This window comes from Megalobrama amblycephala, linkage group LG19, assembly GCF_018812025.1.
Source record: "Megalobrama amblycephala isolate DHTTF-2021 linkage group LG19, ASM1881202v1, whole genome shotgun sequence".
Lineage (NCBI taxonomy): Eukaryota > Metazoa > Chordata > Actinopteri > Cypriniformes > Xenocyprididae > Megalobrama > Megalobrama amblycephala.
Genome location: NC_063062.1, coordinates 20181456 through 20194373, shown reverse-complemented (window position 1 = coordinate 20194373; position 12918 = coordinate 20181456). Strand labels below are relative to the sequence as shown.

General features: G+C 36.8%; 1 protein-coding gene across 1 annotated transcript; it reads right to left on the bottom strand.

Moving 5' to 3' along the window:
* Positions 1–3570: 3570 nt before the first annotated feature.
* si:dkey-30c15.17 (crystal protein) lies at positions 3571–12665 on the bottom strand. The gene is made up of 8 exons (XM_048169377.1): positions 11558–12665; positions 8665–8866; positions 8442–8575; positions 8231–8358; positions 7379–7497; positions 4909–5049; positions 4536–4708; positions 3571–4418 (listed from the first exon to the last, which is right to left on the bottom strand). The coding sequence occupies exons 1-8, from the start codon at positions 12254–12256 to the stop codon at positions 3966–3968; spliced, it is 2049 nt and encodes a 682-aa protein (XP_048025334.1). The 5' UTR covers positions 12257–12665; the 3' UTR covers positions 3571–3965.
* Positions 12666–12918: the final 253 nt, after the last annotated feature.

Below are 12918 nucleotides of genomic sequence, written 5' to 3'. Positions count from 1 at the left end.
TTAAATTACGAGAACAAATTCGTTAAATTATGAGAAAAATGTTGTTAAATTTCGAGAAAAAAGTCGAAATAAAATGTTGAGAATAAACTCATTAAATTACGAGAAAAAACTCGTTAAATTTCGAGAAAAAAGTCGAGATAAAATGTTGAGAATAAACTCATTAAATTACGTGAAAAAACTCGTTAAATTTCGAGAACAAATTCGTTAAATTATGAGAAAAATGTTGTTAAATTTCGAGAAAAAAGTCGAAATAAAATGTTGAGAATAAAGTCATTAAATTATGAGAATAAGCTCAACATTTATGAGAACAAATTCGTAATTTAACGAATTTGTTCTCGTAATTTAACGACTTTTTTCTCATAATTTAATGACTTTATTCTCAACATTTTATCTCGACTTTTTTCTCGAAATTGAACGAGTTTTTTTCTCGTAATTTAATGAGTTTATTCTCAACATTTTATTTCGTCTTTTTTCTCGAAATTTAACAAGTTTTTTCTCGAATATTAACAACTTTAATCTCGAGATGGTTTTATTTTTTTATTATTGCTTGGCCCTAATCCTCTTCCGTAAAAAACAGCTGTAGTTCATCACATTAACTACATTTAAAGCCTTTTAAATAAATGCCACTTGCTTTGATATTTTGTTAAATAATGCAAAAATATTCAGACATTTTTACGTGTTTCTTAAAATATTTATTTGTATAAAATATTTTATTGAACATACTTTTTGTTTAAATAGAATATTTATAGAAATGTGTTTTTTGCAAGTAGTAAGAATTTTTATAAAACGGTTCTATAAGCAGTTCACATTGAAATACAAAATTGTTTCAATTAGTTTTTTTTTTTTTAAAAGTTTGAAATCATTGTTGGCTGATGCTGTATAAACAATTTTTTTTATTTAAGTCAATAAAAGTAGCACAATTTACTGTACCAATCAAAAGTTTGTGGTCAGTAAGATTATTCTGGAAAGAAATTAATACTTTTATTCAGCAAGGACACATTAAATTGATCAAAAGTGACAGTAAAGACAATTATGTTATAAAATTTTCTTATTTCTATTGAAAAGGCTTTTTTTTTTAGTCATCAAAGAATCCAGAAAAATGTATCATGGTTTCTACAAAAATATTAAGCAGCACTGCTTTCAACATTGATAATAAGAAATGTTGATCACCAAATCAGCATTTTAGAATGATTTCTGAAGGATCATGTAAAGACTGGATTAACGATGCTGAAAATTCAGCTTTGTCATCCAGAGGTATAAAGAGTACCTGAAAACCATACTTGAGTAAAAGTACAGATGCCTTGCGTTGAAAAGGACTCCATTACAAGTTACAGGTCACCAGGTCCAATACGACTTGAGTAAAAGTCTTAGAGTATCTGATTTTAACAGTACTTAAGTATTTTACTCATACTGAACATCTCAACACCTGCGAGACATGCCAGTGAAAATAAAAAACAGTTTGTGAGGAGAGCAATCACATTTATTTTCTAAAATCAAAATAAAACTGAACACCTCAATATTGTAATAAATCAAGGTCGACACAACAGCCTCTTAAACGTCTATAAATGTCTCAGTTAAGCTTAAGTGCACAAATGGCCATAAGTAAACCAATATCCTTCAACAAGATGTGGTCAATATAGTGGATAAATAAAATAATTTTAAGTAAAATTAAATAGTCCAAGTCTACTTGCACTGGATGTGCTGGTTTCTGCCTCATCACCAGCTGCAGTCATGACCTCATCTCATTAATCAAACACCTGCGATTTAGAACTACCTGCTAATCCACTCGCATTCACGTAAAGTAGCCTTTTTTGACAAGTCTGGGTGAGTAAAATGAAACAAAGAAACAAACTGCTGCAGAAAAAGTTAGGTGCCTTGCAAATTGTAATGTGTAATTGCATTGCTCATCACAAATTTATTGGAGTAAAAAGTACATTTACTTGTTTAAAAATGTAGTCAAGAAGAGAGTAAAAGTTGCTAATATCTTTGATACTCAGTAAAACTACAAAGTTGCTGAAAAGATACTTAAGTACAGTAACTAATTACATTTACTCAAATACTTCACATCATCAGAGGAATAAGTTATAAAGTGCCCCTGTTATGCTTATGTGCATGACAAATAAAGTTATTGTCTCCTAAAAGAAAGAATCGATTCTGAACTGCTGAAACGAGTCGTCAGCAATTTCAGTCTCACTTCCTGTTACATACCCACGTAAAAATGTATCATATTTGCATAATGCCAGCCTATGAGCTTCACTGGCTGCCCGCGAACAACGTCTACTTTGACCCGCCTTCAAACACTAGTTGTAGCTGAGGCCTGAAAGAGTTTGGTTCGTGTTGTTGACATGGAGTTCAAAAGGATGAGGACTTGAGCTCTAACTGATACGGAAAAACTGACACCATTGTTACTGTTCGTATCACAGTGTACCAAACACTAAGGAAGCCTCCGGAGCTAAAATTCAGATATGGTAATAGGCGTTTATTTACCGACACGTGCTGTAAGCGGTTGACCAATCATAACAGACTGAGCGTTCTGACAAATCAGAGCAGAGTAGACTAGCGGTTAGGAGGGGTATTATATGAAAACTGAGGTGTTTTTTGACCTTGGATGCATGTAGGAACCTACGGAAGAGGATTAGGGCCAAGCAATAATAAAAAAATAAACCATCTCGAGATTAAAGTTGTTAAATTTCGTGAAAAAACTCATTAAATTTCGAGAAAAAAGTCGAGATAAAATGTTGAGAATAAACTCATTAAATTACGAGAAAAAACTCGTTAAATTTCAAGAAAAAAGTTGAGATAAAATGTTGAGAATAAAGTCATTAAATTATGAGAAAAAAACTTGTTACATTTCGAGAAAAAAGTTGAGATAAAATGTTGAGAATAAAGTCATTAAATTACGAGAAAAAAGTCATTAAATTACGAGAACAAATTCGTTAAATTATGAGAAAAATGTCGTTAAATTTTGAGAAAAAAGTCGAGATAAAATGTTGAGAATAAATTCATTAAATTATGAGAATAAAGTCATTAAATTACAAGAAAAAAGTCATTAAATTATGAGAATTCGTAATTTATTCTCAACATTTTATCTCAACTTTTTTCTCATAATTTAACAACATTTTTCTCATAATTTAACGAATTTGTTCTCGTAATTTAACAACTTTTTTCTCGTAATTTAATGACATTATTCTCAACATTTTATCTCGACTTTTTTCTCGAAATTTAACGAATTTGTTCTATTAATTTAACAACTTTTTTCTCGTAATTTAATTAGTTTATTCTCAACATTTTATCTCGACTTTTTTCTTGAAATTTAACGAGTTTTTTCTCGAAATTTAACAACTTTAATCTCAAGATAGTTTTATTTTTTTATTATTGCTTGGCCCTAATCCTCTTCCGTAGGAACCTTTAAAGGGATGAAAATTATATTTTCATATTAGATATCCTAAGTGTATATGACTTTCTTCTTTCAGCCAAACACAATCAGAGTTATATTAAAAAATATCCTTGCTGTTCCAAGCTTTATAATGGGAGTGAATAGTAACTTGGATTTTGAAGCCCAAAAAAGTGCATCCATCCATCCATCCATCCATCATAAAAGTAATCCATACGGCTCCAGAGGGTTAATAAAGGCCTTCTGTAGCTAAGCGATGCATTTTTGTAAGAAAAATATCCATATTTATAACTTTATGTGCTATAATCACTAGCTTCCAGTAAAGTCACAAGAGACAAGTCGAGTTCCGACCAAAAGGTGAACTCTGACCCGACGCATGACGTATTGACGAACGCGGAAAGGCAGAGGATAGAGCAAAACAAAACACCGGTTAAAACGTATAACATTCTTGAGTCTGTCAATGATTATATATGTATGAATAGATTTGTCAAATTTGTTAGTTATTAGATATAGTTAGATGTGGTCAGAACCACGATCTTGTGTGTCTTTCACCCAGCTCAACCTCCTCCCCTCAATAGATGTCCAGACGATCCCAGAAGTCACAGAAATGGTCCCTGTCCCCGTGTTGTGGGTGTGACTGTAGAGTCAGGTTCAGGATGGGCCAGCCCTCTGTAGCCGTGTACCGTGGCCAAACAGCAAGCCTCTGCTTTCTGCAGAAGTGCGTCTGTTCACTTTGAGAATTTGGGTCCCCCGTGTGGGCAAACGTTCCCCAGTAGCATGCCATTCGATTGGCCAAAAGGCTCTCTTGAGGTGTAAGTGTGAAGTTTGTGCTGGGGGCGGAGTCAAACAGAAAAGGAAGTTCTGCCCCATGGCAGGTGTGATTGTAGCAGAACGGAAGCCCCGCCCATATGTTGGGATCTGATGGAGCGTGGTCGAATACATACAACCAAACAGATCCGCCAGCTCTTACTCCAGAACGAGCAGACAATCGAGCCGGACACAGAAACACATAATCCGTCACAATCTGCAAAAAAAGGCCCATTCCTTCATTAATAAAATTATAAGAGCGCATAATACCTAACCTATATCTTGTGCTGTTTGTCTTGCAGTTGTTTATGTCTGTAGGATGCTGAAGTCTTACCTGTGAAAGCATTACTCTTCTGTCCTGGTTTCGGTAGAAAGGAATGTATTTGTGCAGAATTCTGAGCGCATGTTGCTTAAAAATGGCGACAGTGTAGAGCACACATTCCAGCATCGACACGGACTGGTTGAAAACGCCATACGCAAAGATCACGCCTTCCTCAGAGGTTGTACCTACAGTGCAGACCAGGTGAAAACTCACAAAGGTAAACAATGCAAATCTTACAAAATATTCCAGGTTAACTACGAGGTAAACATTCAATTTGTCCCACAGCAGTTATTCCTTATAGTAATAAGATATCACAGCTTATCTTGTATTTAACCTAGAATATGCTGATGTTGTTGTCGGAGTATATGTAGAAAGTATCAGAAACCTAGTATAATAGGCTTGTAACTCTGCCAGCGGCCTGTTTGGAAGGCTGTGATTGGCTGTTCCTGGATCAGCTCTCCATCAATGAATGGCCCCCATGTCTCAAAGACCTCCAGGAAATGGAAGGGGTTGATGATCTTAGAACCTTCAAAACACAGAATTAGATTTTAATTGAATTATTTCAGTGTTTGTGCATGATAAATGTCTGATATTTGTCTGATATATGCATTTATTACATGGCTCCCTGGAATCCTTGATTCTAATTGGCCAATCGGAACATTATGCATTTTTATATCATTTTCACTAAATTGTATATTTGAATGTCATCCCAAATAACCATATATCACTCTGTATACGCTTTTGATCACATAATAAATAATAAGTTCAGAATAAATTAATATTTAATGTTCATTTATTTATTTGGCAAATAGTTGTGTATTAAGAGGGATAAAAGCAAAATAAACCCAATCAGGATTATACAAACCCCTCAATTTTGTGTCTGTATTAGTCCATATGTAACATGTCCAGTATGAGTCAGTGTTATTTCAGTATTATTTATGTAAGCAATAAGGTACAAGAGGCTGTGCTGTATCGTGTATAAGTCACGGGTGAAGGGGTTCACGTCGTGCTTAACGACGCCCTTCAGCCGTGACTTATTCACGATACAGCACAGCCTCTTGTACCTTATTGCTTTTAGAAAACGGTTATCACACAATACAAATATTAAAGCTAAAAATATGTATCAACAACTTTCATGAAGTAAACTTTCACTAAAAGCCTTCCTTCCGCCGGAAAAAATAGTCCCTGACCGTGAACGGCAACAGAATTTACATTATTACGCCATTAATGGTGGCAAAGACTGTCTTTATGAGTGTGTCAGTCCAGTAGCGAAGACTTTTACATTGAAAAGACTGAATTGTTGTGAACACGGAACAAGACGCAACTGACAAATGCTTTGACTAGCGCTGTCAGTCACAGGAAAACCCCTTAACTGTTAAAAGGACAAGATATTGCAGCGGACATTTAAATAGATTTTTTTATTATGAACATAGGACTGACCTGAAGGAAAATGTTAAATCTGAATGCAGGTAATAAACTCACTCACTCAATCTCTTTCTCACAACACTCTTCTACATAATACAGTAAGCTTCAATGAACAATATCAATTGAGAACATACAGTTTATGTTGCTAAGAGTGGTTGCTAAGGGTGTTGTGTAGTGATACACAGAACCGTTGGGTGAAGCGGTCATAGCCGTATTTTATTGTAAAAAAACACAGCTATTGACCAATCAGAATTAAGGACAGGAACTAACCTTTTTATAAATACTATTATAGCATTTACTAATATTTTGAATTAGCTTTTATTTTTATATTTTCAGTATTTCATTTTAGTTCAAGTTTTTGTATTTTTTTTGTGCTTTTGTCATTTTTGTTTTTGTTTTTTTAATATTTCTATTTAGCTTGAATTTATTTTTATTCCAATTCATTTTATTAGTGAATTACTTATTTTGAAGTAATTTTAGTACTTTTGAATTAGTTTTTTAATAACTTTTTTTCATTTTCATTTTAATGTGTTTAATTTTAGTTTTATTATTATTATTAAATATGTAGTTTTTATTCATTTTTATTTCAGTTTTAGCAATTTTAGTACTAAATGAAAATGAGAAATATTTCTTTGGCAACTATAAGCTAAAATAAAATAAGTTTACGTTTATTACATTTTATTGCATTTTCGGTTAAAGGTGCTAAAGAGGATCTTTTTGTCAACTGAGAAACCAAAGACTGTTAGTGAGTTTTTGAAATGAGCGCATGCGTAAGAACAACCCCCCTCCTTCACAGCTCATTTCGAGGGAATGCCTCCCAAAACTCGTGCACGAGTATTGGAACACAAGTGTTTACCACCGGCATTCGCTGTTAGTGGATTCATTATGTCGGACTCACCGCAGGTAACTCATAATCTGCAGTTGTTACTCCTGTCTCCTGACAAAAACATTGCATGCGGCGCCTGTGGAGTGTGGAAAGTTACTGGAGCGCACAGCCGCACACATCTCTCACAAGGAACGTCATGGCAGTGATTGACAAGCCAGAGGGCCAATCGTTTACGCGATGATCGGCTGATGTTTTTAAGGCCCTACCTCGTGCACAGATGATGTATATTAATGTTATTCCTTTCAGTGCACCTAATAAATAGTCTTTTATCAGTTAGTAAATTGCAAAAATGTATAAAACAAAACATCCTCTTTAGCACCTTTAAGGTTTATTTTATTTCAAGTTTTTTTTAATGGTTTTAATTTTAGTTAACTAGAAACCTGCTTCAACTGAACTGTTTTCTCAGTCAGTTTCCAAAGCAACATTTCTAATTTAAGTTTACGTTTTTCATTTAATATTTTATATTTTACTTTATTTCAGCTTTATTTAAATGAATGAAAATGATTTTTAATAGTTTTAGTTAACAATGACACTGTATGTGTACCTGATTTAGCCTGTGCGTTGAGTACAGCATGTGAACTGAGAGAGCGCAGGCAGGGCAGATCAAATGCTGAGCAATTAGTTAGTTTAGCAAAATCCCAGCCCAATTTCACAGCATCCCATCTAAAACATAATACACAACATTATTATCAGTTTCATCATAATTTCTCTGTTGTCTTAGGAGGCTGAGGCTCTGTTCCAAATCGGTCACCATGATTTTGCCAAGTAAGACATATTCCTGGGTCAACATATTTTGTTAATCCTGGAACAACATCCCTGTCTGATAATTTAGCCCAAACCCTATGCCTACTCCTAAACCTAACCCTACTCATAACGTATGCCTAAAATCAGAGGGAAATGATGTAGAAGCACCTGACACTGGTTGTGAGCCTGAACATGACATAAACTGTTAACCTCAAATCTGATTGGTTGATCATGTTGTACTTGGTGAAATTCACCGTTCCAAAACCTAGTAAGCTGCCTATGGAGGAGGAGTTCATGACATCATAGACATGCAAATGATGCAAAAGTTAAGTAGAATTGCACTAAGATACTTTGATTTGCCCATATTCTCAAAGGCTGCTCTGTATTTATTCTTCACAGGGAAGGCAATCCCAGAATGCATTGCACCAAACAATAAATCCAAGATGGTGGAAGAGGTGAGAAATATTTTGATTAAAAATTGTATGAAAATAATCCAGATGAATCTAAATGAATTATTTTACACTATATTTCTGTGTGTGCTGTATGTTTTCTAAGTTAGCAATATGTTAAGGTCAAATGTATTGGCTCCAGGCCACAAGGCAGCTGACAGGGTTTTGGGAAAGAGTTTAAGAGTGTTTTATGCGTGCTTTACCTGGTTTTCAGTGGCAAAGAGAATGGTAAACTCTGTATTGCTGCATGTCTAAACAAGGACTCACTGCTCTCCATCATCAGATGAAGACACACTGATTGGGCTCCAGCGCTCTCGCCAAACAGTGTGACCTACACACACGCAAATATATATATACAGTAATTAGATGTCCACACTGTCGTCATTCATCCACCCACCCCACCCGCTCTGATACCTTATTTGGGTCTCCTCCAAAAGCAGCAATATTTTCTTGGACCCAGCGCAATGCTGCCTGCTGGTCTAGAATCCCATAATTCCCCACTGCAGAGCTCTCAGGATCTTTGCCTGTGACTAAGAAGCCAAATGCACCTAAAAATTGACCACAACATCTTACAAATTTGCTCATTCAGATGTCAGCACACACACCAATATGGAAAATGTAATGCTTTTTTACTAACCAAGACGATATTCCATGTTTACAACCACTGTGTTGCTATAGTTACTGATGAAGCGGCCATCATACAGAGGTTTAGAGGCCGAGCCAGCGATGAAGTCGCCACCATGAATCCACACCATCACTGGAAGTGCTGTTACTATTGGCAACGACAGGTTGACGCTCACAGGTACAAACACATTTAGATACAGGCAGTCCTCGCTAACCTGTGAACAGTAAATGCAGATTCACATTCACACCGGCAGTAAGAAACCTTTTTTTAGATTAATACACAAACCCATAAAGATATGTGCTGCTGTGATATGTGGTTGCTAAAGTGTTCTGAGTCTTTCTTAGCATGTTGGAATGTGGTTGCTAGGGCATTGCTAGATTGTTGTCAGGGTCTTGTTATGTGGTTGCAAAGTGTTCTGAGTGTTTTTAGTGTGTTGCAGTGTGGTTTATAGGTAGTTGCCAGGGCACTGCTATGTGGTTGCTAAAATGTTCTGACTCTTTTTTAGCATGTTGGAATGTGGTTGCTAGGGCATTGCTAGATTGTTGTCAGGGTGTTGCTATGTGGTTGCTTAAGTGTTTTGAATGTTTTTTAGCATGTTGCAGTGTGGCTTTCTAGGTAGTTGCCAGGGTGTTGCTATGTGGTTGCTAAAGTGTTGTGACTCTTTTAGCATGTTGGAATATGGTTGCTAGGGCATTGCTAGATTGTTGACAGGGTGTTACTATGTGGTTGCATAAGTGTTCTGAGTGTTTTTAGCATGTTGCAGTATGGCTTCTAGGTAGTTGCCGGGGTGTGGCTATGTGGTTGCTAAAGTGTTCTGAGTCTTCTTAGCATGTTGGAATGTGGTTGCTAGGGCATTGCTAGATTGTTGTCAGGGTGTTGTTATGTGATTGCTTATGTGTTCTGAGTGTTTTTAGCATGTTGCAGTGTGGCTTCAATGTAGTTGCCAGGGCATTGCTATGTGGGTGCAAAAGTCATCTACGTCTTTCTTATCATATTGATATGTGATTGCTAGGGCATTGCTATGTGGTTGCTAAAGTGTTTTAAGCATGGTTCCTATGGTGTTGTTATGCAGTTGCTGGTGTGTTCTGAGTGTTTCTACACATTGCAAATGGTTTCTAGAGCATTACTAGGTGGTTGGCAGGGTTTATGTGGTTGCTAAAGTGTTCTGAGTCTTTCTTAGCATGTTGGAATGTGGTTGCTAGGGCATTGCTAGATTGTTGTCAGGGTCTTGTTATGTGGTTGCAAAGTGTTCTGAGTGTTTTTAGTGTGTTGCAGTGTGGTTTATAGGTAGTTGCCAGGGCACTGCTATGTGGTTGCTAAAATGTTCTGACTCTTTTTTTAGCATGTTGGAATGTGGTTGCTAGGGCATTGCTAGATTGTTGTCAGGGTGTTGCTATGTGGTTGCTTAAGTGTTTTGAATGTTTTTTAGCATGTTGCAGTGTGGATTCCTAGGTAGTTGACTTCAGCTTCAGTTTGGATCCAGCCTCTTAAGAAGACCTCAGATGACCAACACCTATGAAGAGACAGCGCCAACTCCTGCGAGGACTTCAGAAGACGCAATCATCTGGATCAACATGCACATTCCCAAATTTCTATATCCTAATTATTGTTAATGTAATTCATTTTTCAGGAGCTCATTGCTTTAATGTTCAGTTGAACTGCTAACAGTGATTGTAAATTAATTGCCTAAATTATTACATTATTTGCTAACTGCATTCTTTAAATTGTAATGTTGACATGCATTCTCTGTAAAGCTGCTTTGAAATGATATGTATCGTGAAAAGCGCTATACAAATAAATGTGAATTGGATTGAATTGCCAGGGTGTTGCTATGTGGTTGCTAAAGTGTTGTGACTCTTTTAGCATGTTGGAATGTGGTTGCTAGGGCATTGCTAGATTGTTGTCAGGGTGTTACTATGTGGTTGCTTAAGTGTTTTGAATGTTTTTTAGCATGTTGCAGTGTGGCTTCCTAGGTAGTTGCCATGGTGTTGCTATGTGGTTGCTAAAGTGTTGTGACTCTTTTAGCATGTTGGAATGTGGTTGCTAGGGCATTGTTAGATTGTTGTCAGGGTGTTGTTATGTGATTGCTTATGTGTTCTGAGTGTTTTTAGCATGTTGCAGTGTGGTTTCTATGTAGTTGCCAGGGCATTGCTATGTGGGTGCTAAAGTCATCTACGGCTTTTTTATCATATTGATATGTGATTGATAGGGCATTGCTATGTGGTTGCTAAAGTGTTTTAAGCATGGTTCCTATGGTGTTATGCAGTTGCTGACGTGTTCTGAGTGTTTCTACATGTTGCAAATGGTTTCTAGAGCGTTGCTAGGTGGTTGGCAGGGTTTATGTGGTTGCTAAAGTGTTCTGAGTGTTTCTTAGCACTTTGCAATATGGTTGCCAGGGCATTGCTAGGTCGTTGCTTACAGACCCAAGTCAAAAGAGCTTATTTTTGGGTCCCTATATCCATTTCACGAGTTTGCACATGATATCAAATATAGTAATTTATATAGTAATTTATGCATATTTGGTATGCTGTCCGGGGGAGGGCTCCAAGCTCGGAATTTGGCCCAAATCCAGAGTACTCCCCCTCCTTAACTGGGATAGAAACCAGCTAAGAGTGAGGTGATGGGGTGGTGGAGGGATGCTGTGAAACTTGTCACGGGACAGAGGTGAGAGACGGCTTTATATACAAGCTTCCTCTTGCACTGATTGGTTGATTGCCTGAATTTTATTAAATAAAAATTCATATTGCACAAACAGTGCAGGATGAATTGGATATTTTATGGGTGCACCAGGAAAGCCATCCTTCATGACATTAAAAATATGCATGTGATGCTTATAATGTCTAAATGTGCTGTATTTTAATAGGTGGATGGTTTTAAAATGTGTTATGATTAGAATGTTGCTTACCATAGGAGGACACAGCCGAGAGAACTCTCCAGCACACACCTGCATGCACGCGGGACGGGGAAATGTGGCATTATACGTGTACGACCAAGGTGACACGGGTGAAGGTGGAGTCCAGCGTTTTTCTCCCACAGGAGGGTCGGCATATGGAATCCCATAAAACACGTGAGCTTTGTCCAAAGTACGGCCTTGAACTCGCCCGAGATGTGTGATGACCACTGGATCTTCACTAGCCGTATCATCCAGGCCGTCAGAGGTGTTAGACAATGAATTAATTATGCATTCACCATCACATCCCACCTTATTCAAGTCCTCATACCCAGTAATAGCCATCTCTGGCTCCTTGTGGACAATATTATCATCTTTGCAATTCATTTCATTACATGCAGATCTAGTTGTTGTGGAATCAGCTGCTGAATGCATATCACTTGATTCAGCCACAGTGCTTCTTGAAAAATCATCAGCACTAGCATAAAATTCTAGACTCTTGAGCACGTTTAAAGACTCATCTAGAGAAACATCATCCAAGCTCTCATGTATTTCATTTCGTTCGGTGTTTGGGATGTTAAACATCATGGTATGAGTCTTAGTTGTGTGTACAGAGAAGCCTTTTTGTTGAGTTTCACTTTCTTGTCTTCCTTTCACAATTGGCATCATTGAAAGTAGCGTAACCGCAATCAGTGAAGTACCAGACGACACCATGATGGCCTTTTAAATCCAGATGTATATTCAGAGAGTTAGTTTAGTTAAGATAGATAGTTTGGTTCCACTCACATCAACAGAAGAATCTCAGCTGCCTAGATCCACAAACAGATGCTTCCAGAAAGTTTTATGTTGTTGATTCCCAGTTATCGCCGTCTGTATAACTATCATTTGTCTTAAATCTGCAAACAGTGAGTGCAAGAGTTGCATGTAGAGAAATCGGACTTTGTCTTGTGCCTCTGTTAAATTTCACGTGACATCAGTGAGTTAGATTGGCCCGCATTCACAAACGTTTCTTTCAGTCTCTCTCACGCACTTGCTTACAAGAGTGCTGTTGTGAAACAAATCAGATTACAGGCAGTGAGAGGTCAGGATACTGCAAATGCACAGGTCTTGCTGTAAACTAATGTTTTGTATATTTATATACAACAAAATCAACATTAGTTAACTTAAGTATAAAAATTTTTTACAAAATGTAAAAACTGGTGTTTTTATCATGTATTTGCATCTGTTTTGTCTGTTACCTGTTTGTGTGTAACCTCCAAATGTGGCCCAAATCTGGGTTTTTTTGGGGGGGAGGGTTTTGCCCACATGTGACTTAGCCTACATCTGTTTTCCCCATGACAGTGTGAACAACAAAGCACATGGAATCTGATCTTTTC

Coding starts and splice junctions, on each gene's coding strand:
- si:dkey-30c15.17 (XM_048169377.1), bottom strand. CDS start 12,256: ATGGTGTCGTCTGGTACTTCACTGATTGCGGTTACGCTACTTTCAATG. Junction 8,867..11,557: donor CTCGGCTGTGTCCTCCTATG/GTAAGCAACATT, acceptor TACTGTTCACAG/GTTAGCGAGGACTGCCTGTA. Junction 8,576..8,664: donor AAACATGGAATATCGTCTTG/GTTAGTAAAAAA, acceptor GTCAATTTTTAG/GTGCATTTGGCTTCTTAGTC.